We start from the raw sequence: 27,446 nt of genomic DNA, 5'->3' as shown, positions 1-27,446 counted from the left end.
CGGGCTGACTGGTCCTTCTCAAGCCATTTATATAGCTATTGGGGAAAATACTTGGATAAAAAGAATATCCTGTAAAAATATTGGGAGTAGAGAGACTGAAACAATGACATTTTGCGGCTCTCTTCGTCTCGTTTTCCTCGTTCTGAACAATTCCCCCTCAATGGGCTGAATAGTAAAACCGATGAGCCTAGTCTACCGCTGACGTCATCCACCTGTTGGGGACGCTAAAGCCCTATAATTGTAGGCGTGGCTAACCGGCAGATTAAAAGACTAATTTCTCGTCATCTGCGCTTTGCTAAATTGTTGTATATGGTCGAATCGTCTCAAAATATGATTCTAATTCACATAATAATGCCATTTAAGACTTTTTTTCTGGTGTCGTATGCTCTTTAACCCTTTAAGGTCTGGGCCTATTTTGTCTGATTTTGCATGCCTTTGAAGTTGCCTTTATATTTCAAAGACAGAATTGTTTACGATGGCCTGGTTTGGTCCCTTTTTTTGTGACACCTTGAACTTCATGTCCAAACTGTTGTTTCCTTCACTGACCAATTATAAGTCATAATTTTGGGCCCAAAAAGACCAAAAATTCCAAAATCGTTTTGTCAAAATTTTTAATATTGATGTCCAATTGACAACCAAACATGCGTAACGAACCGTTTTGAAACTTTGTAATATTTATTCAACATGTTAGGATGAACATTCAACCAAAAAAATTTAGAATAAATAGTCTTTTATTTGACAATTCAACATAAACAACAGGTATAGCCATAGGCGTTTTTTGCATTTATACATGCTCTAGTCAAAACAGGTTATATACAGCAGACCAAACAGTGAAGAACAGTGAAAAAATATGCCATCTAACACAAAAAGTGTTTAGAGGCCATCTCTTTATGAGTTTAGGTATTGCGGCCCATCGCCTGATGAAAACTATGTACACACAATCAAGCTTCTTGAACACACATTTATATACACAAATTGAGAAGACTGATTGTGGGAAAAAAATATATATATATAACATTGGGGAAAAAAGTATTTTCAAAAATATTTACAATAAACAAGTTAAATTTTTTTCAGGCATGCCACTCCGAAAAGCAGTTTCGTCCTGGAATTAGACACAGGGCTACATCACAGCCCACACTTCCATGGGGTGTCGGTCCTCTTTCCACCCTTCCATTTTCATTTCACTTTACTTTCATTGTCACTATAAATGTACATGAAACAAAAGTCAGTATTTATGAAAATAATAAAGTATAAAATAAAAATATATACAGCAATAAATAATAATGGAAATCTATATGTATGACAATAGAAAGAATACCGTAGCTGAATATGTGCTACATCCCTAATCTTCATATTGAAAGAAGACCACAAATTATACTTTGATCTGATATGCACATCTTATTATTACATACACAAACACGCACTTATATTGCATCAAAATTAACTTTGTCTTGCAATATCAAAAGAAACTTTTACAGCATAAAAAAAAAAAAAAAAAAAAAAAAGTGAGTTGGCTTACCTCTGCTCGTCGATGGCGTCACCCACGTGTTCAAATCCGTCACTATCTTCACTCGAGGACTCTTCCGAAGAAGACGATGATGACGAATTTGGACCACCCTCTTCCTCAAGTTGATCAAAAAGCACAATTGCTTGCGCTAAATTTAGTTTTCCGTTCATCCTCAAAGTCACACAAAGTCGTCGCTCGCCCCCTCGCTGCTTCAGATTCACTCCTCCCTCTCGTTCGGTGGAACCTCGCGCGGCAGTTATATTTATTAAAAAAAAAAAAAACGCATTTTGTGCTTCCACTGTGACTTCGAAAGGGTTCGTTTGATTTGTGTTTTTTTCATGGAGCTTCCGTTTTGAAAAAGGACAAGAAATGATGGAAATATAGACATAAACAAATGATCCATGCAGCGTTTTAATGTTTTTTTGAGAGGACAATAAAACTATAAAACTTAAATGACAATATCTCACGTTTTAGTTGGTTGATTGACTTCAAATAACAACGAGAGTAAACCGCAACTTCCGCACTTTAAAACGAGACCAACCAACGGCATGTGGGTGACGTAATTAAAACGCGAGGGTGCTTCAAAGACGACGTGCGCTGAGGACGCGCCGGCGCGTCCTTCGACTCTCAAGGGTTAATGGGCTGAATTCTAAATCAGCTGAAATTAGAGGTAGAGCGCTGCAGGCAGGTAGACAGGCGGGGCTAAATGGCAGATTAAAAGTCTCATATCAGTTATCGGCGCTTTGCCAAGTTGTTGTATATCATCGAATCGTCTCAAAATATGATTTTAATTCACATAATAATGCTATTTAAGATTTTTTATACTGTCACAGGCACTTTAAAGGCATAATATTCCAAGAATAAAACTCAGATCAAATTGGCCGATCTTAAAAAAAGTCCATATATTGGTCGACCTGTACTCGAATGGACCCTCGCCTGCTCACTCTACCGACACTCCAACTATTGATAAAGAAGACCGAGACTCACCCTCCGTCCGGTCCGACGCCGCACTGCTGGCCCAGGGAGGGATTGCAGGTCGCTAGAGGCGGAGAAAGGGGCGGGGACAACGGAGGGGGAGATACCAAGCGCCGATGCTCAGGTGAGGCGGCTTTTCCGGGATAAGCCCCGCCCCCGGGGTTCGCAAGAGCCGCCGACACGTCCCTCAAGATCCGGGGAAGCGGACTGAGCTTGGCCAGGCACGACTGAGGACGCATGGAAAGACGGACAGACTAAATGTTTGTTCACTGCTGACCCTCCCACTTCAAAATTTGCTAGTCATTAACTCATTTCAATTGAAGGCAGAAGCACGAAAAGACCTTTCTTTGCCTCTACCATTATGGCTGCGATGAGTCAACATTCCTATCAAAGTCAAGGCATTGACATTCAATAGAGGTCATAAACTAACATATTTAATTATTTTATTTCTCGTTGTCTGCCATTGACGGCTCTAGACGTCTGATCCATTTAAAGCGCTTCAAATTAGTTTGGACATCTACTAGTGATAAACTCACTTCAATCCACGGCAGACCTTACATCACCCCTAATAACATTGTCACTCTGAGGCAACGTTCCCATCAGCGTATAGCGAGCTTATTTCTCAACCAATTATTTGATCAAAGTCAAAGCATCTGCATAACAGTGACAGTAGTAGTATTTGCCATGAGTCTTTTTCCCCATTAAATTTCCATCATTGAAAATCACAATTACAATACAGTACTGGTCAGAAATTTTGGCCTTTTTGGCAAGTTGGGTCAGACCGTAGGTCTTAATGCAAATTTTTTGTCATATCTGATTTTTTGGCGTGCACGTTCAGACTGCCTTTTTCCATTGCATTGTTGTTTTTGGCAGGCCTTTTAATTTTCGTCTTGGTCTTAGTCTTTTGGTCGATAATAGTCATATTTTATTCCATCTCAAAATGTGTTTTAGTCTAGTTTTTGTTGACGAAAACTCAAGACTAATTTTGTGAAGTTTTAGTCGACGTTTACTCAAAATGTTTTCATCTGTAAATTTTTTTTTTTTAATTTTACTCCAAAAATAAATAAATGAAAAAAGATTTCCGGCTATTTCAAATGAACATTGACAGACAAGCACATATTGTACCTTCTACAAGGACAACAATGAATATTGTTGTGAATATTTCTTTGTACTCAGGTCTCTCTTGTAAAAGAGATATTAATCTCAATGAGACTGCCTGATAAAATAAAGATTAAAAAAAAAAAAAAAACAACACCAACTTGGCGATAACAAACACTCAGCGGGAAAACAGTACATTATTTTCAATTAATTATACGCACCTGGACGCTACAAACTGTATGTAAAAAAAGTCATCCGAGAGTTTATGAGGACGCTCACCATTAGCATTAGCCTAATACTAACACGAATGCTATGCTAACGCAACAGGTTACGTTGAGTGCGTGATGATCACTCAGCACAGACCTTTAAAGGCTGAAGCAACATTGCAAATTCTCTCTGGCCAAGAAAACATATATTTCCGTGTGTGCGTATGTGTAAGCCTTGAGTGTGTGTGTGTGGGGGGGGGGGGGCGCAGCAGGTCACATGAGCAACACAACCAGATAGGGTTACGATGCAGGCTAACTACATATAAAATTTTGTGAACATGTGACAGAAAGTATTGTGCATTTTCGTCTCATTCTGGTCTCATCAGAAGAAAACTGGCCTTAGGCTTGTTATGTTTTAGTCTCCCCAAACACGGTTTTAGATCGTTATCATCTCGTCATCGTCATGAAAAAAAGTGTTCGTTGACGAAATATTTTCATTATCGTCTTCGTTGACGAAAACAACACTGGTCCATTGAGCCCATTCAAGTATTAAGCGCGCGCACTAATTCGCAGTCCGACACGCGCTGCACAAACTGACCTGCATACACAGAAGCATCAAAACAAATGACTACACATGCTGGCTCTACGTCATTCTAGGGTGATCATATTTTGATTTCCAAAAAGCTGAAAAAAAAACCAAGACATGAATAATCCCCATTTAGTCGGATATTTCAAGTTGACATGGATTGACAGAACACATGCACTGACCATATGACATACTTTCAATTTTCCCCAACTCTCGGCCATGTAAGCAATATTGAAATATTGCTCACTTGGCGACCATTCTCTTCTCCTTGATTTTATATATTTTTTAATGACTGTTGTCAAGCCGGCCTCTTCCTGAAAAGCCGAGTTCAAGCTAAGCGCTAACGTTAATCGCTCGCTACACTTTCTCGCTCTTTGCTGACGACGTAATTGATGAATAAATTCCGATTTGCGAGACTTGACAGTTCAAACCGCAGCCACATTCTGGAAAAATGTGGCCCAGATGGGATTTGAACCACATACGAAAGTGACCTGGATCAGATTTGAAATGGTCCACCTTTATGCAACCTGTCCTGTTCCTCAAGTCGGAGAAACACGAAAAAAATCGGATTTGTGCATTATCTTGTTGATTTAGGGGCATTTCGGGCTCGGTTCCTGTTGATTTGGGGACATTTCGGGCTTAATTCCTTTTGATTTTGGGTTATTTCAAGTGATCTGCTGTTGATTTTGGGATCACTTCCTGTTAATTTTGAGGCATTTCAGGCTCATTTCGTGTTGATTTTGGGGTATTTCGAGGTAACTTCCTGTTAATTTTGGGGAATTTCGAGCTCACATCCTATTTATTTTGGGGCATTCATGGTCAGTTGATCAAATTTAGTTAGTTTATTAAATAATTAATTTAACTTTTATTTTGAATTTTTTATTTATTCATTTATTTTTGGTGATTATAATATCACTGCTACCTATTGTATTATCAAACTTCCTGCATTTTGTTTCTTGGTTATTATTCTTTCATTTATTTATGGTTAAATTTATTTCCATTTATTATTTATTTTTGTGTAGGTGTGTGTGTGTGTGTGTGTGTGTGTGTGTGTGTGTGTGTGTGTGTGTGTGTGTGTGTCGTCTCCCTGTGTTTTTTTTTTTTTTTCCTTCTTTCGTTAGTGATGTATATGTGGTCTGTGTAAAAAAGATAAAGGACCTGTTTATGACACAGCCAAACACAACTTTGGAATTAAGACAAAGACTAAGCCTTTACCTTTCTGCTGTTACCAAATGGACCATCAATAAGATTATTCTGTTACTTTCGTTTTGACTGAGATGTCTTGAACTGTTAAAAAACTCAAATAAAAAGATGTAAACAAAAAAATCATGGTCAGTTGTTGTTGATTTTGGGGTATTTTGGGCTTACTTCCTGTTGATTTTGGGTCATTTCAGGTGACCTGCTGCTGATTTTCCTGTTGATTTTGGGGTATTTCGAGGCCACTTCCTATTGATTTTGGGGCATTTTGTGTTCACTTCCTGCTAATTTTGGGGCATTTCGGATCACTTCCTTTTGGGTCACTCCTGGTCAGTTGTTGTTGATTTTGGGGTATTTCGGGCTTAATTCCTGTTGATTTTTGGTCATTTCAGGTGACCTGCTGTGGATTTCAGAATCACTTCCTGTTTATTTTGGGGATTTCGGGCTCACTTCTTGTTGATTTTGTGGCATTCCTGGTCAGCTGTTGTTTATTTTGGGGTATTTCGGGCTAACTTCCTGTTGATTTTGTGTCACTTCAGGTGACCTGCTGTTGATTTCAGGATCACTTCCTGTTGGTTTTCAGGCATTTCAGGCTCACTTCCTGTTGATTTTGGGGCATTTCGGGTGACCTTTTGTTGATTTCGAGGACACTTCCAGTTGATTTTCGTTTATTTCGGCTTCCCTCCCTGTTTATTTTGGGGCATTTCAGGTGAATTTCTGTGGATTTTGGGATCACTTCCTGGTAGTTGTATTATTCAGCGCAATTAAAAAAAAAAGACATTTTATGTTTTTATCCGGCTAACTCACCTGGTCCAACTCGGCTAGCGAGGCGTGCAGGCAGGAAAGCTCCCGTCCAAGGTCCACGTAGCCGTCGAAGCCGGTGCCGCTGTGGTTGAGTCCCTCAGGGTTGGAGATCTCCTGCAGGAATCGTTGCATGCTGCTCCACTGCCGCTCCACAAAGTCGTTCATGAAGAGCATGTACTCCTCTTTGCTGCCGAACCTGGAAAGGGGAAAATCAAAGCCGTCGTATTACCAGTAAAAATTGGTCTTAATGTGAGATTTAAATTGTAGTACAATGTGAAAATAATTTGAATGTTATGAGATTGATTTTATATTATTTAGAAAAAAAGTTAAACCTTATGAGTTTAAGGTCATAGCATAACATGAAAAAAGTGGTAATATAACAAGATTAAAGCTGTAATATTGCGGAAAAAAAAAAAAGTCAGAATATTACGGGATTCAAATTGTAATATTAAAAGACAAAAATTGGAATATGAGATCTACAACATTACAACGTGTGACTAAAATCTCGTAATACTTTAATCTTGTAATATTATGACTTTAATCTCGTAATATGACAACTTTAATCCTGTAATACAGTGGTATGAAAAGTATCTGAACCTTTTTGAATTTCTCACATTTCTGCATAGAATCACTATCAAATGTGATTTGATCTTTGTCAAAATCACACAGATGAAAAAAACAATGTCTGCTATAACTAAAACCACCCAAAAATGTATTGGTTTTCATATTCTAATGAGGATAGTATGCAAACAATGACAGAAGGGGGACCAATATGTAAGTGAGCCATCACATTTAATAATTTACGGCCCCCCAGCTATAACTTAAACCAGACGCTTCCTGTAGCTGCAGATCAGTCTGGCACATCCACCAGGACTAATCAGGCTCCATTCTTCTCTACTAAACTGCTTTCGTTCAGTCAAATTCCTAGGATGTCTGGCATGAATCACTGTCTTTAGTTCATGCCATAGCATTTCAATAGGGTTCAAGTCTGGACTTTGACTTGGCCACTCCAGAACGTGTATTTTGTTCTTCTGAAACCATTAAGTTATTTACTTCTGTGTTTTGGATCATTGTCTTGTTGCAGCATCCATCCTCTTTTTTACCTTCAACTGTCTGACAGACGGCCTCAGGTTGTCCTGCAAAACAGCCTGATAAACTTTTTAATTTATTCTTCCATTAATTATTGCAAGTTGTCCAGGCCCTGGGTTAGCAAAACAGCACCAAATCATGATGCTCCCACCACCATGCCTCACAGTGTGGATGAGGTGATGATGTTGGTGAGCTGTTCAATTTTTCCTCCACACAGGACATTGTGTGCTCCTCACAAACAATTCCACTTTGGTTTCATCAGTCCACAAAATAATTTGCCAAAAAGTTCTGTGGAGTGTTCATGTGCCTTTTTGTCAACATTAAACGACCAACAATGGGTTTTTTTTAGATAGCAGTGGCTTCCTCCGTGGAGTCCACCCATGAACACCACTCTTGGCCATAGTTTTACATATAGTTGATGTGTGCAGAAAGATATTGGAGTGTGGCAGTGATTTCTCTAAGTCTTTAGCAGACACTCTAGTTTTTTTTTTTTACCTGTCTGAGTATTCCGCACTGAACTCTTGGCATCATCTTTGGTGGACGGCCACTCCTTGGGAGAGAAGCAATAATGCCAAACTCTCTCCATCTGTAGACAACTTTTCTGACTGTCAATTGATGAACATACTGACTTTTAAAGATGGTTTTGTATCCTCTCCCATCTTTACACAAATCAACAATCCTTGATCGCAGGTATTCAGACAGCTCTTTTGACCGAGCCATGATGCACATCAGACAATGCTTCTCATCAAGACATTTCTTACCAGGTGTGTGTTTTATAGTGGGCAGGGCAGCTTTGAACCACTCATCAGTGATTAGACACACACCTGACTTAAATTGTTTGATAAAAATTGGTTTCAAATGCTCTTATGTCTCCTAAGGCAGAGGGTTCCCTTACTTATTTGCCCCCTTTTGTCATTTGTTTGCATGTTATCCTCATTAAAATATGAAAACCTATAAATGTTTGGGTGGTTTTAGTTAATACAGACCCTGTTTCTAAATCTGTGTGATTTTGACAAAGATCAAATCACATTGGATGGTGATTTTATGCAGAAATGTTAGATACTCCAAAAGGTTTAGATACTTTTTCATACCACTGTATGACTTTATTCAGGTCGTTTCCTTTCTTTGTTTGTCCCTAACAATACAACAAAAAGAGGGAGGAATGGACTGACTTGCTAAAGTTGGCCAGCGTCTGAATGACTTTGGCAATGAGCGTCAAGGTGCGAGCGGTGCGCTGGTCCGGGTAAACCTGCGTCAACTGGAAGAGCGACGGTGACATGACGGCCGGGCACAGGAAGCGCAAGAAGAGCGAGGCGCTGATCAGACGCTCGCTGATGTCCGCTCTGCCACGCTGGGCACATTCCTGACGCCACGAGGCGAAAACCTCCTTCAGCTCCCGGGGAAACACCCTAAAGAGGGTATGGCACACACACGTTTGTTGACTGGCTAGTAGCGTTGCACCCAGAGCGACAATGTATGGACTTTTTTCAAGATCGGCCAATATACGGTAGAGACGATACAACCGTACTGTTTGGCCAACCGTACTGTTTGGCCTAGCTGTGATAGCAAGTGAACATGCAGTCACTTAGTATTAAAAGAGGGAAAAAAAACTACACTACTAGCGTGTGACCTGTAAGAGTCGAGGATCTTGCAGAAGGCCAGTTCGCAGCACATCCTGAGGTTGGCCTGATGCTCCGCCAGGTCCGAGCCAGAGCAGCGAGACACGTCCACCTCGCAGTTCTCGTCCGACTCGTAAAGAGCTTTGATGAACTCGCCTGAAGACACGTGGCCACATTTACAAAGAGGTTGCTAGTAGCTACATTTTTGGTGAAGAGAAGAATGGACTTCTAAGAGTATTTTGCACAGGTCATAATGGACACTTTTGTACATGTTTCAAGAAGAGACTTTGTACTTTGTAGAGTACTTTGGACCATACTCCAGTCGCAGTATTGTCAGTAATGCATTACTTGTTACTGTAATCTGATTAAGTTTTTCAGTAAAGAGCAATCTAACGCGAGTCTACCATTCTTGTGCAGGCGGAATTAATGGAGTCAATTCGTGTCGGATAAGACCAGTGTTAGTAACGCGTTACTGTAGTCTGATTACTTTCTTTCAGTTACGAGTATCCAACGCATTCATTTCTCCAAACCAGTAATCTATTAAAGATAGTTTCCTTAGTGAGTGTCTGTGCGTTACTTTTTTGTGATAGCCTCATAATGTATGTAGAATGAAGAATATTGTAGTCATTTACGAAGAACATTTTGAATAGAAAATGTTAGAGAGGTTCCTAGTACGTGTTCATTTCCATGGTAACCGCTCACAATTGCTTCCTGTTTTGGTCTCGAGTTACACGCGATAAGTGTTTTGGGACTGAGAAAGGTGTGACTAACGTGGGTGCACGGACATTCGAGCTGAGTGCAGCCGCCTGTTGAGATGTGCGAGGGGATGTTGATCCGTGTGCGTCCATGAATGAAGGTGAGTATGTTTCTTTCATCTTGGAGGGTTCCAGCGATAGGTTCGGCCGTTTAAAAGCTTTGCCGTTGCAACGACGGGTAATCATCGCTCCAAGTTGGCAAGCGTTGTTTACATCATATTCATGTTGCACATTTATGCCATGAGGTGACGTGTTCGTTTAGCATCTTTGGGATATGTTGTAAGTCCGATTGAATGTAAAGTGCTTAGATGCTGCCACGTTTTGTGGCCAAATTGACCACGTGTGTGTACAGCGTACTTCCGGGTTGTGCTTGCTCATTCACGCTTGCCCCGACCTTTGTGTTTATTGCACAATTCATTTGTGTATTGTTGATTATTGTGTAGTCAATTTGCATTGTTTTACATTAACACTGATATGCTGATATCCCTAACCCGAATTTCAGAATTTTTTATATTAGGCCTAATCTTTGAGTTAGCGGGGGGTTTTAATTAGTTGATGGAGTTGATTTCAACAAATTCCATGCAGTTTATCAGGTATTTGTGAGTTTCAGGGCCCCGGAGTGGCTAAGCTAGCGCGAGTCAACGGTAGTTGAAATCAACACAAATACCCGCTAACTCGAAGATGAAGCTTTATGTGAAAAATTACGATCTTCCCCTTTACATTCAATTATCAGAAAGTCAATTACATGTGATGACATTTTTCTGTTGTCATTCTTATGTTGAGGAAGCAAAGGGAGAAAAATTGGTAAAACGTAACTGATTTATAACTTTTAAAGTAACTTGGTTACTTTGATGATAAAGTAATCAGTTACCTTTTGGAGGCGTAATCAGTGATTAGATTACTTTGTCAAGTAATCTGTGACAACACTCTCCAGTCGTTACCAGAGGTGGGTAGAGTAGCTAAAAATTGTACTTCAGTGAAAGTAGGGTTACTTCAAAACAATATTACTCAAGTATAGTGCTGCAACGATTAATCGATTAAGTCGAGTAATTCGATTAGGAAAAAGCTTCGGATCAAATTTAGGTGCTTAGAGGATTCATTTAAATAGTGACGTTGTAATGGTTTGTTTCGAAAGTGTTGCATTTAGTTTTATTGATTTGGGTGGATAGACTGCCCTCTAGTGGCAACAGTAAATATGCCATAACTCATCGAACATGGCTGAATCCAGCTGCTCCCTGTTAAGACCAACATGAGGTATGTTTTGGTTTGAGCTAATATGTCTGTTTATACATTCGTTATTTTTCTAGAAGTATATTTAGCAGTCTTTTGAGGGAATATGTGTTTAAACAATTTGTCAAGAGCATTGTTAAAAAAAAAAAAAAATTGTTAGCATTTGATAAATTTTAAGCTAGCAGACTTTTGCTAAGGAGTTTCCCAATTGTTCTTTTGTTGTACTGAGATCATTTATTTATTTATTTTTATATCATTTGAGGCTAAGCTCAGGTATTTTAATTTATTTTTAAATGTATTTATTGGTCTTGTGAAATGAAAGTTCAATCCTGCATCGTTTGAAGAAACATTCAGGAATCTTATTTTGTATTCTTATTTAATACTCTTTTGAAAGTGAAATCTTAGCAAGCCAAAATAAATATTATTGCAAGCATAAACACTTGTTAGTTGGTTTGACATATCCTCAAATTTATTCTGTAAAGCATTAAGTTAAAGCATTAAATGTTTGTAATCAGATTATTCGATTATTCGAGCTAAATGATAGCTCAATCGATTACCTAAATAATTGATAGCTACAGCCCTACTCATGTGCCCAAATAATATTACTAAAGTACAAGTCAAACAAATACTCACGTAAAAAGTAGTAACTCAAATACTCAAGGACTGAATAACTGCCTCAAAATTAATTTTAAAGGAATTTTATCAGTTCAGTAGGCAAAAATTGTACTTAAGTAAAAGTAGTGTTACTTCAAAATAATATTGCTGAGTCGTCATGAAAAAAAATACTCGCGTAAAAAAGTATCAAGTGAAAGAATACTCAAGTGCAGACTGCTTCTAATGTATTTATAAAAGGAATGTTATCAGTAGAGTAGGCAAAAATTGTACTCAAGTAAGAGTAGCATTACTTCAAAGTACGATTACTCAAGTACATACATGTATTGTGTCTGCATAAATAGAACGTATTGTCACGTGAGGCGCTACCTAACGCATTACCTAGAGCGTCCTGCAGGTACTTCTGTCCGATGAGCTTCAAGTATTCCTCGACGCTCTTGGTGGCCAGGGTGTTCTCTCGGAAGATCAGCTGATCGTTGTCACGGTAACGGTCCACCTCCGACATCATCAAGTCAGTCAGGAAGTCCTGGAGACATCAGTGGTTGAGACCGGTGTTCTGACGAATGGGTATCCCGGTCGAATTGATATCCAAACAGCCACTTGGCATGCGCACAACAACCACGCCCCTCCATTTTATAGTGCCTTTTGACCACTAAACTCTGGAAACAATTACATATATGCACGAAAAACTAAAATAGAATATTGATGATTTTGCGAGATAATAGCGTTAGGATGTTCCCATTTATATACTGTATATACAGTGTATCACAAAAGTGAGTACACCCCTCGCATTTCTGCAGATATTTAAGTATATCTTTTCATTGGACAACACTGACAAAATGACACTTTGACACAATGAAAAATAGTCTGTGTGCAGCTTATATAGTAGAGTTTTATTTTCCCCTCAAAATAGCTCAAAATATAGCCATTAATATCTAAACCCCTGGCAACAAAAGTGAGTACACTGCATGGGAACTACGTACATCCCTAAATGTCCAAATTGATTACTGCTTGTCATTTTCCCTCCAAAATGTCATGTGACACGTTACAGGAGTGCTGTCAGCATTGCTGCAGAGATTGAAGAGGTGGGAGGTCAGCCTGTTTGTGCTCAGACCATACGCCGTACTCTACATCAAATTGGTGTGCATAGCTGTCACCCCAGGAGGAAGCCTCTTCTGAACACGGTACACAAGAAAGCCCGCAAACAGATTGCTGAATACATGTCAACAAAGCACATGGATTACTGGAATCATGTCCTATGGTTTGATGAGATGAAAATTAATATGTTTGGTTCTGATGCTCTCAAGCATGTGTGGCAGCGACCAGGTAAGGAGTACAAAGATAAGTCTGTCATGCCTACAGTCAAGCATGGTGGTGGGAATGACCCCCCACCTCTTCAATCTCTGCAGCAATGCTGACAGCCCTCCTGTAACGAGTCACATGACATTTTGGGAGGAAAATGACAAGCAGTACTCAATTTGGACATTTAAGGATGTACGTAGTTCCCATGCGGTGTACTCACTTTTGTTTCCAGGGGTTTAGATATTAATGGCTATATTTTGAGTTATTTTAAGGGGGAAAATAAATCAACTAGAGATGTCCCGATCCGATATTTTGATCGGATCGGACGCCGATATGGGCAAAAAATGCGCATCGGTATCGGATCGGAACACGGAAAAATTCGGATCCAGACTTCCGATCCAGTTTTTTTCAAAGTCCGGTCCGGGTTTTTCAGCGCACCGATTTACCTAATCCATTTCAGTTTTTGCTCCGGTTTCCCTAAAATCTGGTTTGCATTTTACGGCACACCTTCAACACACTACATTTACATCGTCTCCCAATTTACCGAGAGACTTTATCGGTAAAAATGTCAGCTGTGTGGGATCATTTCACCTTAAAGGACGACAAAGACGAAGAGGCAGAGTGCAACATATGCCACAATAAAGTCAAGCGTAGTGTTAAAGCTGTAAGAAGTTTTAATACAACCAACCTAATCAAGCATTTAGCGAAATACCACCACAAACAATATAAGGAGTATGTTAAGAAAACCGAAGACAAAAAGAAAGGTCCTACGCAACTAACACTGGCAGAAACTTTTGCTATGCGTGACAAACTGGCACTTGACAGTCCCAAAGCCCAGGGAATAACAAGAGTCATTGCTGAAGAATTCATTCTGGATGACGAGCCATTATCTCTCGTGAGTAAAGACGCAACATCCAACACTTATGCTGCATTCCAGAGAAGTGGGAAGTCGGATTTATCCCACTCGGATGGTACCAGTTCCGACCTCAAAGCGTTCCAAGCAAATGTAAACAACAAAGATGGCTGATCGCGACAAGTTGTTTTTTATTTTGGCCATCCAAAGACATTTTGACCTCCAGCGATCCTGCCTTCCTATAAGCGATCAAATAGTAGAGGAAAAACGACAGCTGCGTTATAGCCCAAACTGTAAACTGCCTTTTTTTTTAGTTACATCCTTTGCTTAACATCAATATAAAAACATAGCACAATAAAGATAATTCACTGTACGAGAAAAAAATACAAGGTGTCTCAAATAAACTTGATTTACTTCATTATTGTGTTATCATTCAATACGCTTTCATGAGCGCCATTTTGTCCAGTGACGTCAGATTGAAACAACTTGGAAGTCGGGGTAGTTATTTTTTCTCCGACTTCGCGACTTGGACCTCCCAGTTCGAGTGGCGTTCCAATGATATTTTCCTAGTCGGAGGTCGGAAAAGTCCGACATCCCACTTTTCTGAAACGCAGCAATAGACCCGGGTAATGCCAATGCTCAACTCACGGCTTTAGCTCAACTCATGCCGCTGGATAAAAAAACACAAGAATACCTGACTGCTGCTGACAGCAGCTACAAACTATGTCAACGTCGTTTTACTGGAGATAATACATATCATATGTATATAGAACTAGATGCAAAACTACAGACTCGACTGCGTTAGCAACATTGAAGTATTGAAAACCAGATGCGTTAGTAAACAGCCGCCATCTTAAAGCAGAAGACTTCCCTAGTAGGCTGTTGTGAACCTTCCAAGCGAACCCAGTTAACTTTTTATCTAAAATACCCCTAAATCGGCAAAATCTTGACTTGAATCTATCTTCAAAACAGTTTTAAAACTTTCACATGTCGAAAGTAGACAGAAGGGAAATTATGGAATAACGGGAGCAATTTTAACAACTTTTAACAGTTGATTCGCAAAATTAAATGAATTGAATGTAGTTTAAAGCTGCTGATACAGAATGGGGACTTGAGTATTTTATTTACTGTTTTAAAATGTTAACTTCATAATGAAATAGTCGTTTTTTTAAACCTGAGAGGCTTTTTATACAATAGTTGTAACTAATGCAGGAAACATTAAAAGCATCTAATAGCTTGGGGGATTTGTGGGATTTTCCACTGAGGTTGTTGGTAGAGGTTAGATCTTGGGCCCAAGCCCGAACCTGACCCGAATGTCGGGTCGGGTCGGGCCCAAAATGTTAAGCATTCACGTTCGGGTCGGGTCGGGCCGCCGTGCCGGACAAATAAATTATAATTCTATATCTGTATCTATAAATTATAATTATAATATTTAAATATATAATTGTTTTGCTTTTTTAAAGACAGTTTACAATATTATTTGCACGTTTTACTGACTGACTATGCCATTTCTGTTTGTTATTTATAATGTTTTGTGTTTGTCACTGAATAAACAGGTCAGTTTCTTGTTACCAACGGTTGTGTGTTATTCAAACTCACCTAATTCAGCTGGCTAATTGTTATCAAGAGTACTAAAACCTTTTTCAACATGAGTCCGACAACTAAGTATGAATGAATGAATGAATTTATTGTCATTGTCATAATCATCATCATCAGATTATCATAAAAGAAAAGGATCATCATAACAAAAAAAAAAAGAATAAAGAAGAAAAAATAAAATCCTCAAGAAATCTTTAACTGGTTCAGAGTATGGACATTCTCAGAGTGTAATTTGTTTACCCGAAGGAAAGATGAAAACAGACAAGACAAGGAAGACGGGAAAAGCAGAAGCTTATCATAAACCCGTCCCCCTTCCACCTGGGTCGCACCAGCAGCATGTTATGTATCAGTCCAGTCCACATTTCGTTCAAAAGTCATTGATTGCCATGGAGATTTCGCGTATAGTAATTTGAGTGTATTTTATCAGTTCATGTCCAAGTAGGTGAAGGGTGGGAAGGCCTGGGGTGCTATGGAGGCTCGCATGTGTAGTATCCCCTGTAGGAGATTTCTCGTCATCATCCCTTGCCCGGTTTAGGAGATTAGTCATCTTCATCCCTAGCCCGGTTTGCCCGAGCGAGTCTCTCAAGATCACGCAGCTCCGCATCAATTTTAGTGGCCAGTCGTGTAGCAGCGTCACTTAGCGTTGCTTGCTCCTTCATCAACAGTGCCAATTCGTCGCCGTTGCAACGAGCAACCTCAAGTATCTCATGGAGTTGGTTCTTCATCCTCATCGAGAAGCGACGAACCCAGAGAGCACCAAGTAGCAATAGGAAGGCAAGAGCCATCAGCGAGCCAAAGATGTACAGGTCCTCGGCGTCCTCTATCTGGAGGGACGTTAGGCATAGCGGCCTCCATTTACCCCAGGCATCCTCCACATAACCAGACGTGAAGGTGGTGGCTGGACACGGGCGTTGGGCCGATGTAGGCCGCATCGTAGAGAATATTCTATCCATCGAACTCAGTGCCCAGTCTACCAGTTCCATTTTTGTCTCAAGTAAAGAAAAGTAAAGTAAACTAAGTAAAGAGGCTAAATAACTTTAAACTTTAACACATGCTCAGATAGGTCGGTATCGGCATCGGCCAGTATCGGTATCGGATTGGAAGTGCAAAACAATATCGGTATCGGATCGGAAGTGCAAAAACCTGGATCGGGCCATCCCTAAAATCAACTCTATCATATAAGCTGCACACAGACTACTTTTCATTGTGTCAAAGTGTCATTTTGTCAGTGTTGTCCCATGAAAAGATATACTTAAATATCTGTAGAAATGTGAGGGGTTTACTCACTTTTGTGATACACTGTATAAATACAGTATATAAATGGGAATGAATATAGAAAGACCCCAGTATCAACAGGAAGTTACCCCCGAATCTCCCAAAATGTTAAAGAAGTGAACCAAAAACGCCCTAAAATCAATTGGAAATGACCATAAATCGGCAGGGAAGTGAACCAAAATGTACAATTTGTAGTTCTCCCAAGGCTGCCTAAAAATGATCATAAAGTGTCCCACAAGTGCCCCAAAATGAAGCGGAAGTGACCTGAAATCAACAGGAAGTGATAAATGTCCCGAAATCAAAAGGTAAGGCCTCAAAATAAACAAGAAGTGACCCAAAACCAACAGGAAGGTTAACAGGAAGAGACGCTACCTTAGCTTTGCCGGTGCTGTGCAGGATGTGAACCAGCGCCTTGGCCACTTCCTCTTTGGCTCTCAGGCCGATGGACGCCTCCAGCGTGTTGCAGAGCAGAAGGTAGTTGGCGCTGATGAACTCAGCGAACTCTTTGTACTGCTCCATGGGTAGGATCACCACGCTCTGGTAGCGCGCCTTCACGCGCACTGTTGGCACGCCGGACTTCCCTGCCGGCCCAAAACGCCGTCAGCCCTGACCATGCAACCAACTGCTCGGATACAAACATCCTTCCATAGATCCTTCTTTCTGTTGTATATGTTTTTTTCCAAGATTGGCCGATATAATTGGATAACTTTACTCTTTGGGTAATGATCTTTGTTAATTGTGGTCTGTAATACAGTGATCCCTCGTTTTTCGCGGTTAATAGGGACCAGAACCTGCCGTGATAATGAAAAACCGCAAAGTAGCACCCCCCCAAAGAATTTTTTTTTTTGTGCGTTCAATGTATTTATTCACAGTTAGCCTTTGAAAGACATACATATAAGACATGTTTTTTCACTTTTTTCTTCAACAATAATAAAAAAAACTTGATATATATATTTATCTATTAATAAATGGTTTTGAAGCACTTCAAATATAATAATTATGTTAAGTTTTAAACATGTTACTGTCCCACCGAATTATTTTTAAACAAGAATAAAGTAGAAAAATCCTAGTCTTTATTAAATGCTTCATTGAGTGAGTCCACTCAAATCCACTCAAGCTGCTCACTTACACACAATGAGTTGCCACAGCAACTGTTTAATAATTTAAAAGATGACTGACGCATGTGGCGCTTTGAAGTTTCAGCTTCCAAGCGTCTCTGGAAAAATAAAAATTTAACGTCTGTCAATCATCGTTAACTTTAATAAGCACCTCCAGTGTACTGCCTGACCAAGAAAGAGCGGCAGGAAGGAGAGTGAGACACTACGTGATCGAATCAAGACAGCTCTATAAAATACTACATTTATTTAGTTTATCTTTTAGTTAAAAAAGAATCCGCGATGGACTGAGGGCGCGAAGTAGCGAGGGATCACTGTATATATTTATATAGTGAGTGTTCCTATTGTCTTTCACAGTCAATGTGCCTCACATGGTTTCTTACAGTATGTCCAAAAATATATATTCCATATTTTTGGTAATGTTAGTGATACGGCACTAAAATGACGTTATCAGTATCGGATAGTACTAAACAGTATAGAATGGGCCGATGCACAATATGTACTTTTCGTGATGTAGTTTCTGACCGCCTGTCCGGTCAGTTGCCCTACCCAAAATGGCCACCAGCTACGCACAGCTTGTCGCCCTTCCCGATAGCGTGATCGGTGTACTGCGGTTTTATCACTAGTAGACGTCCAATCAAATTAATTGGATGTCTAGCGTCATTAACGGCAGCTGATGAGTAAATAGCTGATGCTCGTTATGACTTCATTTGTATGTATATGTGTCGACTTTGATAGCAACCTGACCTCGGGTTGGCCGTGTTGGTGGGGGCTAATTTTCTCGCTTCTGCCGTCAACTGAAATTACCGTAATTTCCCGAATATAACGCGCACTTTTTTCCCCCAAAATCAACTTGTAAAATCATGGGTGCGCGTTATACATGGGTACAGGGGTGGAGACAGAAATATACAGTTTATACACATCAGACAGATTTTTTTTTTTACTGACACGGCCATGTTGTGTTGAAGAAAACGTATGCATCGATCCGTTGCCGACCATTACGGTACATGACGTCACCTTTTCGTTTCGGTAATACTTCACTCTGATTGGTCGAATGATTCCGTCTGTGTTAAAGTATGCTATTTTCACTCTTTATAAAGCACAGAATTTAGTTTCTTGAACTCATTTGAGTCAACATTTATTGCAACTCGGCAACTCGGACCATAACAAACGTAACACAACACAGACTTCCTGTGTCCGTCAGCTATACTGTACCTGTTCCTCGGGAAACTCAAACCCAAATAACAATAGTTCCTATTGTTACAGTCTACAGCGAAGCGCTCTTTCCGATTTCCGACTTCAGTCTTCACTTTTATTTTACCGTATCAATCCATGGAAGAAACATTTATTCATCATGATTAAACGAGCAAGTTATACAGCAGCCTTTAAAAGAAAAGTCATATGTGTTTTGTTTTCTCCTGGATTCTGTTAAGTTGGAGAAGTTGTCAAATCATATTATTACCGCACATATTGTCAGTTTACGGTAATGTTTTGAATTACCAATGTACTATGCTTGTGCTGTGTTTCACCAGTCAGTAAAATGACATTTCTTTATCTGTACACGAGCTCTGTTTTCTTGTATTCTTCTATTTATTGGTGCTAAAATTAGTGTGCGCATTATACATGGGTACAATAATTTCCCCTAGATTTTACAAGTAAATATGGGGTGCGCGTTATAGACGGGTGCGGCTTATATTCGGGAAACATACGGTAGTTTATCACTAGTAGACGTCTGAACCACCTGAAGTGTGAGGAAACCCTGAAATGGATTGGACTAGTGCCGTCAACAGGGATTTTTTTTTTTTCCTTTCTAAAAACGGGGTATCGCCCGTTACCGCGTGGAATCAGGGGCCAAAATATGGAATGGGTGCAACCCTCCCCGTAAAAATAGTAAGAAATAGTAAGAAAAATATCATATGTATTTATACATAAATATCGATTAAAAAAATGAAGAAAAAAATTAATAAAATGAAAATAGTAAAGTAGTAAACATTTAACTTGACTGTAAAGGCACAGAAGATGGGGCACGACTAACCTCGAATGGTGCTGGGCATGCTGAGCGTGTACCACTTCTCTATCAGCTGTCTTCCTGTCACCGTGGCTACGGGAATGTTGACCAGGCCCACGTAGCTGCTCTTGTCCTTCTTGCGCTTCCTGTCCGTCTCTTTGTAGACATGCAGCGTGACGGCTTCCACGCTCGGCAGGCCGCTGAAGTCCAAGCGTTCGCCCCAAAAGACGTTGTCCGTCTTTGTCTTGCAAGACGTGCGCGCATACAAACTGTCGTCCAGGCACACTTCACAAAAGTACCTGGAGATGGAGTAGTCATGTCAAAGTAGTAACGTCAAAGTTACAGTAATAGTACAGTAATGTACAGTTATGGAGCATCTACTCGCCTAGTCCTGTTTCATCTAGTAGTAGTGTTATTGAAGTACATGTCAATGTAGTGATCCAAATTGGACGTCTAGTGCTGTCAATGGCAGCCAATGAGTTAACAAGGAAGTGACCCAAAAATTCCCCAAAACCAACAGGAAGTGACACCAAATCAACAAGAAGTAACATGTAAATGCACTGATGCGGGAAAATATTACATTATGCTTTTGTGATGTATGATTGCTTCTGTGACATTGATTGTAGCAACTTCTATTGTTTTTCACCGTGTTCCCATAGTTAGGAGACGCGCTTGAGAATCTCACGAGATAACTTGTTTTGCTTAAATGTTTGTGATTGGATGGGGCTGCACCGCTCGGGGGCGGAAGTTGGCCTCTCCGCCTCCGAGGGGTGCGTCCTTACAAAACCGGGTCACGTACGGATCGCCTGGCTTTGTCCTTTTGCTGCTTTACTGGAGTGTTGTTGGCTTCCCACTCGTTCGTCACGGTAAGCGATTTTCATTGCTAAAGGGACATATTGTTTTGCTGTAACGGTAACGCGGGGATTCTGGGGTTGACAAGCTCAAGTCTAGCGTCATCGTTGACATTTGTTGATACTTGTTTGCTTGCTCTTGTGGGATTGTAATCAATAAATCTCATTTATTCTGCATTTTCTAATCAATAAACATTGTCTACTGAGTAAAAGTGTGCCTGTTACTGATTCACCGCGAACCTGGAAATTTCGGAAAACATGCACCAAAATCCACAGGAAATAATCCCAAATTTACAGGAAGCGACCCATAATTATCTTAAAACGAAATGGAAGGGAATGAACTCATTGACGATAGATGTTCAGTTCACCTATCTTGACATTCGCCCCTCCCAATCAAAATGGATTGGACGTCGAGCAATGTCAATGACAGCCAGTGAGTTAACTTATTTAACCAAACATAAACTAGTCTGGCCCACATGAGATCTAATAGCGATAAATGTGGTCTGCCAAACAAAATGTGCTTTGATACCTTTGGCTTATCATTTATTTCTAAAACAATGTCATCAATAGAGAAGAAAAAATTGATACTCTTCAGAAGTAGTGTTACGTCAAAACAGTGTTGTTTTTGTCAACAATGACTATAATGAAAATATTTCGTCGACGAACAATTTTTGATGACGAGACAATAACGAGCTAAAACCGTGTATTGGAAGACTAAAACATAACAACACGAATGCCAGTTTTCGTCTGACGAGATCAAAATGCGCCATAGTTTTTGTCACATGTTCACAATGTGTGACATTTGATGTGTAGTTAGCCTGCATCGTAGCACTGTCTGGTAACTCGTAACGTTAGCATAGCATTCACGTTCGCGTTAGCATTAGGCTATTGTTTTCGGCGAGCGTCCTCTTAAACTCTCGGACAACTTTTTTTTACATACAGTTCGTGGCCTCCAGGTGGTTATAATTCAAAATAATGTACTGTTTTACTACTGAGGGTGTATTATCACGTGATACATTTGTAGATGCTTATAGATGATAAAACATGTGCTATGTTTGCTGTCAATAGGACGATATCACACCTCTTCTTGGGCGGCAGGTCTTTGGCTTCGATAACCCAGAGTGTGAGTAGGTTGTCCACGCGTCGGCTGTTGTCTTTGTTGGGCTGCACGGCTCGCCGCAGGTTCTCCATCCACTTGTCGCGCTCGGCCGCCGAGCGACATGAGAAGCACTTGGTCCCGGTCGACGCCGTCACCTGGCGCGCACACCGCCATGTGATTGACAACGGGTGGGCAAAGTGCACGCTAGGCTATGCTACGCTAAATTAAGCTACGAAAAAATACGCTAGATGCTATGCTAGGATAGGCTATGCTATACTGTACTAGGCTACGCTACTCAAGACTACAATACGCAAATACATGATACGCTAAGTTACGCATGCTTGGATACAATGCGCTACGCTAGGATAGGCTACACAACGATACGTTACTGACCTCAAAGCAGTAGTCCTGCCCAAGAAGTGACGAGTGGACGGGTTTGATGATCACTGATTGGTCCATATTTAGCTCCAGAGAGGCCACGCCCCTAACCGCTGGTCACCTAACACCAACTCCTGGCTGTGGCGGAACACATCACAATTTTAACATTGAAATTCACTCACCAAAATTCTGACACAAAAAACTCATTTGCAAGGAATTTATTATTGCACCAAAAAGTTTTGCATCTTAATTTTAGATTTTAAAGAATTTTGTGGCTGAATTTATGCAACTGAACTTTTCTGCAACTTCATTTTTTATTACAAAACCTTTTGCGCCTTTTGAGTTTTTGGCAAATAAATGTATGCAACTGAATTCTTGCCACCAAATTTTTGCAGTTAAATATTTTAGGCTGATTTTTTGCCAAATAAATTTTGCGTTCCCAGAAAATCTTTTACCACTGATTTTTTTTGTCAAAGAAATTTTTGCAAGTTACAATTTTTGTTTTGGAAAGGAGGGAATGATTGAGTGTTCATTCGCCTGCCTACCTCCCATTCCAAATGGATTGGACATCTAGTAGTGATTTAACTCATTTGAATTCACAGCAGAAGCATGAAAATCAAGAGCGTAGGTTTGCATAGGGCCGGTAGGATATTACACAACCAACTTTTCAGGATGCTCAAATTTTCCCCGCCTACTTTTAACCACCTTTTTTGCATTATATAATGACTTCAGTTATATAGGTAATTTAGATTGTCTTCCCATATGTTGTGAGGTTAGAATTGACCCTAACATTATTAAGTTATTAACTTTATTTATGTCCAGACTTGCAATGACCCCTTTTGACTTGCTGAATGTGCCAGTCCATTTTTTCCCTCAAACGCCTTGTCAGAAATGTTCTTAATTGAAGAATAGATATTGTTCAAAACATTATTTGAAAGCAAATTTGGATTTAGGTGAAAAATGACCCTTGAACTTTTAGATGTATGGGCTTAATAAGAACAAATAGTAAAATTTACTTAAGTGGAAAAATCTGACGTATAAACTGTTAATTAGTCTTTACCACACAAAACATGATGGCGAAAATTTTTAGACTAGATTTAAGAAAAAAATATCAGATTAAGACGTTCTAAATTTGCAGTGTGAAAGTTAGTATAAGTCAATAGATTTATTTGCATTGATCATTTAGCCCAAGGGCGTAGACTTGCATAGGGACGGTAGGGACATAACACTACCAACTTCTCAGAATGCTGAAATTGTCCCCACCAACTTTTAAGCAACCTTATTTTCACATTATTCATATAATGACTTCAGTTATATAGGTCATTTAGATTGTCTCCCCATATGTTGTAAGGACAGAATTCACCCGACCATTATTAACTATTATTAATTACGGTATTTTAATTATCTTCAGACATACATTGACCCCTTTTCACTTGCTGAATGTGCCTGCCCATTTTTTTCCCTCAGACACACGTTTGATTGGCTGATGACTCGAGCCCCCCCACCCCACACACACACGCATTCACAGCCCGACAGAAATACAACATGCCGCGTCCTCCGCCCCCTTCGAAGACAAGGGATATTAGAAGGTTTTTTTTCTGCCAACAGCAGCAGCCACTGTAAGTAATGTAAAAAGGTGTCAATGTTGTGGAGGTGGGGTACACACCACTAATTTTGCTACTTAAACTCCGACCTGCATCAGAGTTAGCATAGCATTAATCTGTGTGAATTTCTCGAACTTGAGGAGGAAGCTGCGTTGAGAGAAATATCCTCCTATATGTTTTCTATTGTTAACGTTAATTAAACTGTAAGAAATATAGTGAACTAAGGATTACCCCCTTATAGATAGTTAACTGATGATTAACAAGTTCGTTTTCTTGTGTATGTTAACATAATTTGTGTTCAAATATTGCAATTTAAATTTGCTAATAAAATCCAGACATTTATTCTGGAAGTTTTCAAAATGTTTCTTTAGTAGTTTTTGAAAACAAAGGTTTGAAATGTAGCCCTGACCCCCGTTCACCCAGTCTGTTTGGTCTTATAAATGTCCCGTCTCCAGCAAAAAGTGTACATGCAGGTTATGCTGTTATATCGTCCCTACCAATGTTGAGACCAAACCTACACCCTTGATTTAGCCTATCAATTAATTAGATTCATATTCGTGAGAAATGTAGCTCTGACCCGCGTTCACCAAATTTATTTGGTCTTATTAGTGTCCCGTCCCCCAGCAACAAGTGTACATGCAGGTTATGCTGTTATAGCGTCCCTACCAATATTGAGACACAAACCTGGGCCCTTGATGAAAATACCTTTCATTCCGCCTACCAACATGGCTGCCTTGAGGAAACATTCCTTTTTCCAAACTGCTTCTTTTAATCTACCATTGACAGCACCAGATGTCAAATGCATTTGAAGTGGGAGGAATGGAAGCAAATGAAAAAACGTTCATAAACTGCCAACCTTCACGAGTACTTGTGATAAACTCATTTCAATAGACGGCAGACGCATGAAATTACTTTCAGTGCCCCTACCAACATGGCCTCAGGGCGGCCATGTTGGTAGGGGCGACTTTCCCATCAAAGTCAATGCGTTGACATTAAAACGAACTCATAACCAGTGTATTTCTAAACCCAGGTTATTTTTTTTATCATTTACCACTAGAACTCAATAATCACAAGACGTCAGAAAAACGACGTTATGTTTTCTCGTGAACCAGAAACGACATTTAAACGCTTAAGTATGGTTTCTGAGGATGGCGGGAGGGAGGGACGAGCTCTTTTCTCGTGCGCGTTCGTAGCTCAAAATCTCCTCTAGCTTAGCCACATGCTAATGTAGCGGCGAAGTGCACACAGTAGGCGCACTGCGGATTGCGCGTCCAACGAGAGGGCCGTGGAGAAATACTCACAAAGCATCGTATGAGGAGGATTACACATCCAGGATAATTCGACGCAAACAAGGGAGACGAACCTGCCGATGCTGTCCTTCCGCCCGTGTGTGTGTGTGTGTGTGTGTGTGCGTGCGCACGCGCGCGCGTCTCCTAGCTACTGATGCTGCGACTCCAGCATCAGCATCAGCCAAGGTTGCCAGATTGAAAAAACCCGCACACGTCAACTAGTGATAAACTTGTTTCAATTCACGGCAAAAACATGAAAAGAGCTTTCATTGCCCCTACCAACATTGTCGTCCAGAAGGGCACGTTCCCATAAAAGCCAACACATTGATATTCAAATGAAGTTATAACTAGCTTTTTCTTATTGACTGCCATTGGCTGCTATTGATGACGCCTTGTTTGGGGGTACTAATAGGTCACCCCATGTTCACTTTGGGTCAATTCCTGTATATTTTGGATCATTTCCTCTTAATTTTAGGGCATTCCTTTGGGTTTATTGGTCACTTCCTCTTGATTTTGGGGTGTTATTTTAGGTCATTTCCTGTTGATGTCTGGTCTCCTCCTGCTGGTTTTGGGGCACAGGGATCAATTTCTTATTATCTTGAGGCATTCCTGTGGTATTTCCTGTACATTTTGGACTACTTCCTGTTGATTTTGGACCTTTCCAGGTAACTTTCTGTTCATTTTTGGATCACTTCTTTAACATTTTAAGGTATACTGGGGTCACTTTGTGTATTAATTAGTTTCAGAGCGTTTCTGGGTCACATCTTGTGTATTAGTCACTTGCTGATTTTGGGGTCACGTCCATGTCACTCTTGGGGTATTCATGGGTCACTTCCTGCTGATTTTGGGGCATCTCCAGGTCACTTCTTGTTGATTTCAGGTCACTTTCTCTTGGTTTGCGACACTTTGTTACATTTTGGCTATCTTCCTGTTGATTTTCAGTCACTTCTTATCAAGGGCGTAGTTTTGGTCTCAACATTGGTAGGGACGATATAACAGCATAATCTGCATGTACACTTTTTGCTGGGGACGGGACATTACTAATAACAAACAAATTATTAAACAGGGGTCAGGGCTACATTTCTCACAAATATTAGCCTAATTAATTAATAGGCTTAATGATCAATGCAAAAATGAATCTGTATTGACTTATACTAACTTTCATGTGTATTGTTTCAGGTGATACAACGTTTGATTCAAACCTTTGTTTTCAAAAACTGCTTAAGAAACATTTTGAAGTGCAAGTCCCTTTATTAAAAAAAAAAAAAATGGGGCGCTATACAAGAATTGGTCCACTTCTGGGAGACACTGGAGCACGTCTAGACTCAAACTAAAGTATTTTAATATAAAAGTAATTTGGGAAAAAAATTGATAGAAAAAAAAAATCGGAGATATTCAAGGACCGATCTAAATATGAGGCATAAGAGACTACCTCAAGACTCGAAGCAAAGTACTCTCATGAAATTCTGATGTGTAATTACATTTCACAGATTTTACGTGTCAGTTCATGTTCATGTCAGTGTCCCCATGAAGTGGACCCATTCTTGGACAGGTCCCCGTTTTTATTTTATATTTTTAAATAAAGGTACTTGCACTCTGAAGCCACCAAGTTGCATTACCATAATGCACATAATGCAAACAATGGACTTGACTTGACTTCCTTCCTTCCTTGTAGGCACTGGCCTGACCACAATGGTTTTACTGGTAAGCAACTTCACAGTTTAATTTTATGCTAACTCTGATGCGGGTCAGACTTTCAGTAGAAAAAAATGGTGGCATTTCCCACACCTCCACAAAATTGACATCTTTTTACATTATTTATAGTGGCTGCTGCTGGCCGGGAAAAAAAAAAAAAAACTTCTAACAACGCTCCTCTTCGAAGGGGAAGGCATGTTGTCAACATGCATTTGTCGGGGCTATGTGGTTGCGCGTGTGTGTTTATGTGGGGGGTTGGGACAAGTCATCAGCCTATCAAACTTACTTTTGAGGGTGAAAAAAAAATGGACTGGCGTAATCAGCAAGAGAAAAGGGATAAATGTAAGTCTGAACATCATGAAAACAATTCACTAAAAAAGGTAGGGTCTATTCTATCCTTATAACATATGGGAAGACAATCTAAATTACCCATATTCCTCAACTCATTATATAGTATGAATAAGGTTGCGTAAAAGTTAGTGGGGACAATTTGAGCATCCTGAAAAGTTGGTCGTGTTATGTGACTACCGTCTCTATGCTTCCTATTCATTTTTTGACATTTTGTCATCACTTCTTTGTTTACTTATTGGCCTGCATTGTAAGCGCAAGACGTCCAATCCCCTTTGACTAGGAAGGGGTAAACGAATGCACGAATGCACTCACCCACCCATCTGGCAACCCTGGCGGCCCCTCCCGCCAG

The 27,446-nt window shown here is 40.0% G+C and overlaps 1 protein-coding gene across 1 annotated transcript in view; it reads right to left on the bottom strand.

The window, feature by feature from the left end:
• Nucleotides 1–25,200, bottom strand: part of LOC130913033 (disabled homolog 2-interacting protein-like) — a 42,796-nt gene extending 17,596 nt beyond the window's left edge. The window contains exons 1-10 of the mRNA XM_057831295.1: nucleotides 25,064–25,200; nucleotides 22,174–22,296; nucleotides 21,763–21,935; nucleotides 19,858–20,129; nucleotides 17,080–17,288; nucleotides 12,060–12,204; nucleotides 9,093–9,237; nucleotides 8,635–8,871; nucleotides 6,377–6,569; nucleotides 2,495–2,709 (exon numbers count right to left, since the gene is read on the bottom strand). Of these exons, the coding sequence (XP_057687278.1) occupies nucleotides 2,495–2,709; nucleotides 6,377–6,569; nucleotides 8,635–8,871; nucleotides 9,093–9,237; nucleotides 12,060–12,204; nucleotides 17,080–17,288; nucleotides 19,858–20,129; nucleotides 21,763–21,935; nucleotides 22,174–22,239 (1,655 nt within the window). The 5' untranslated portion in view covers nucleotides 22,240–22,296; nucleotides 25,064–25,200. The remainder of the gene's footprint in view (nucleotides 1–2,494; nucleotides 2,710–6,376; nucleotides 6,570–8,634; nucleotides 8,872–9,092; nucleotides 9,238–12,059; nucleotides 12,205–17,079; nucleotides 17,289–19,857; nucleotides 20,130–21,762; nucleotides 21,936–22,173; nucleotides 22,297–25,063) is intronic.
• Nucleotides 25,201–27,446: the final 2,246 nt, after the last annotated feature.

Source organism: Corythoichthys intestinalis, chromosome 3 (genome assembly GCF_030265065.1).
Source record: "Corythoichthys intestinalis isolate RoL2023-P3 chromosome 3, ASM3026506v1, whole genome shotgun sequence".
Taxonomy (NCBI): Eukaryota; Metazoa; Chordata; class Actinopteri; order Syngnathiformes; family Syngnathidae; genus Corythoichthys; species Corythoichthys intestinalis.
The sequence above is the reverse complement of the archived record's forward strand: the minus strand, read 5'-3'. Positions and strand labels throughout refer to the sequence as shown.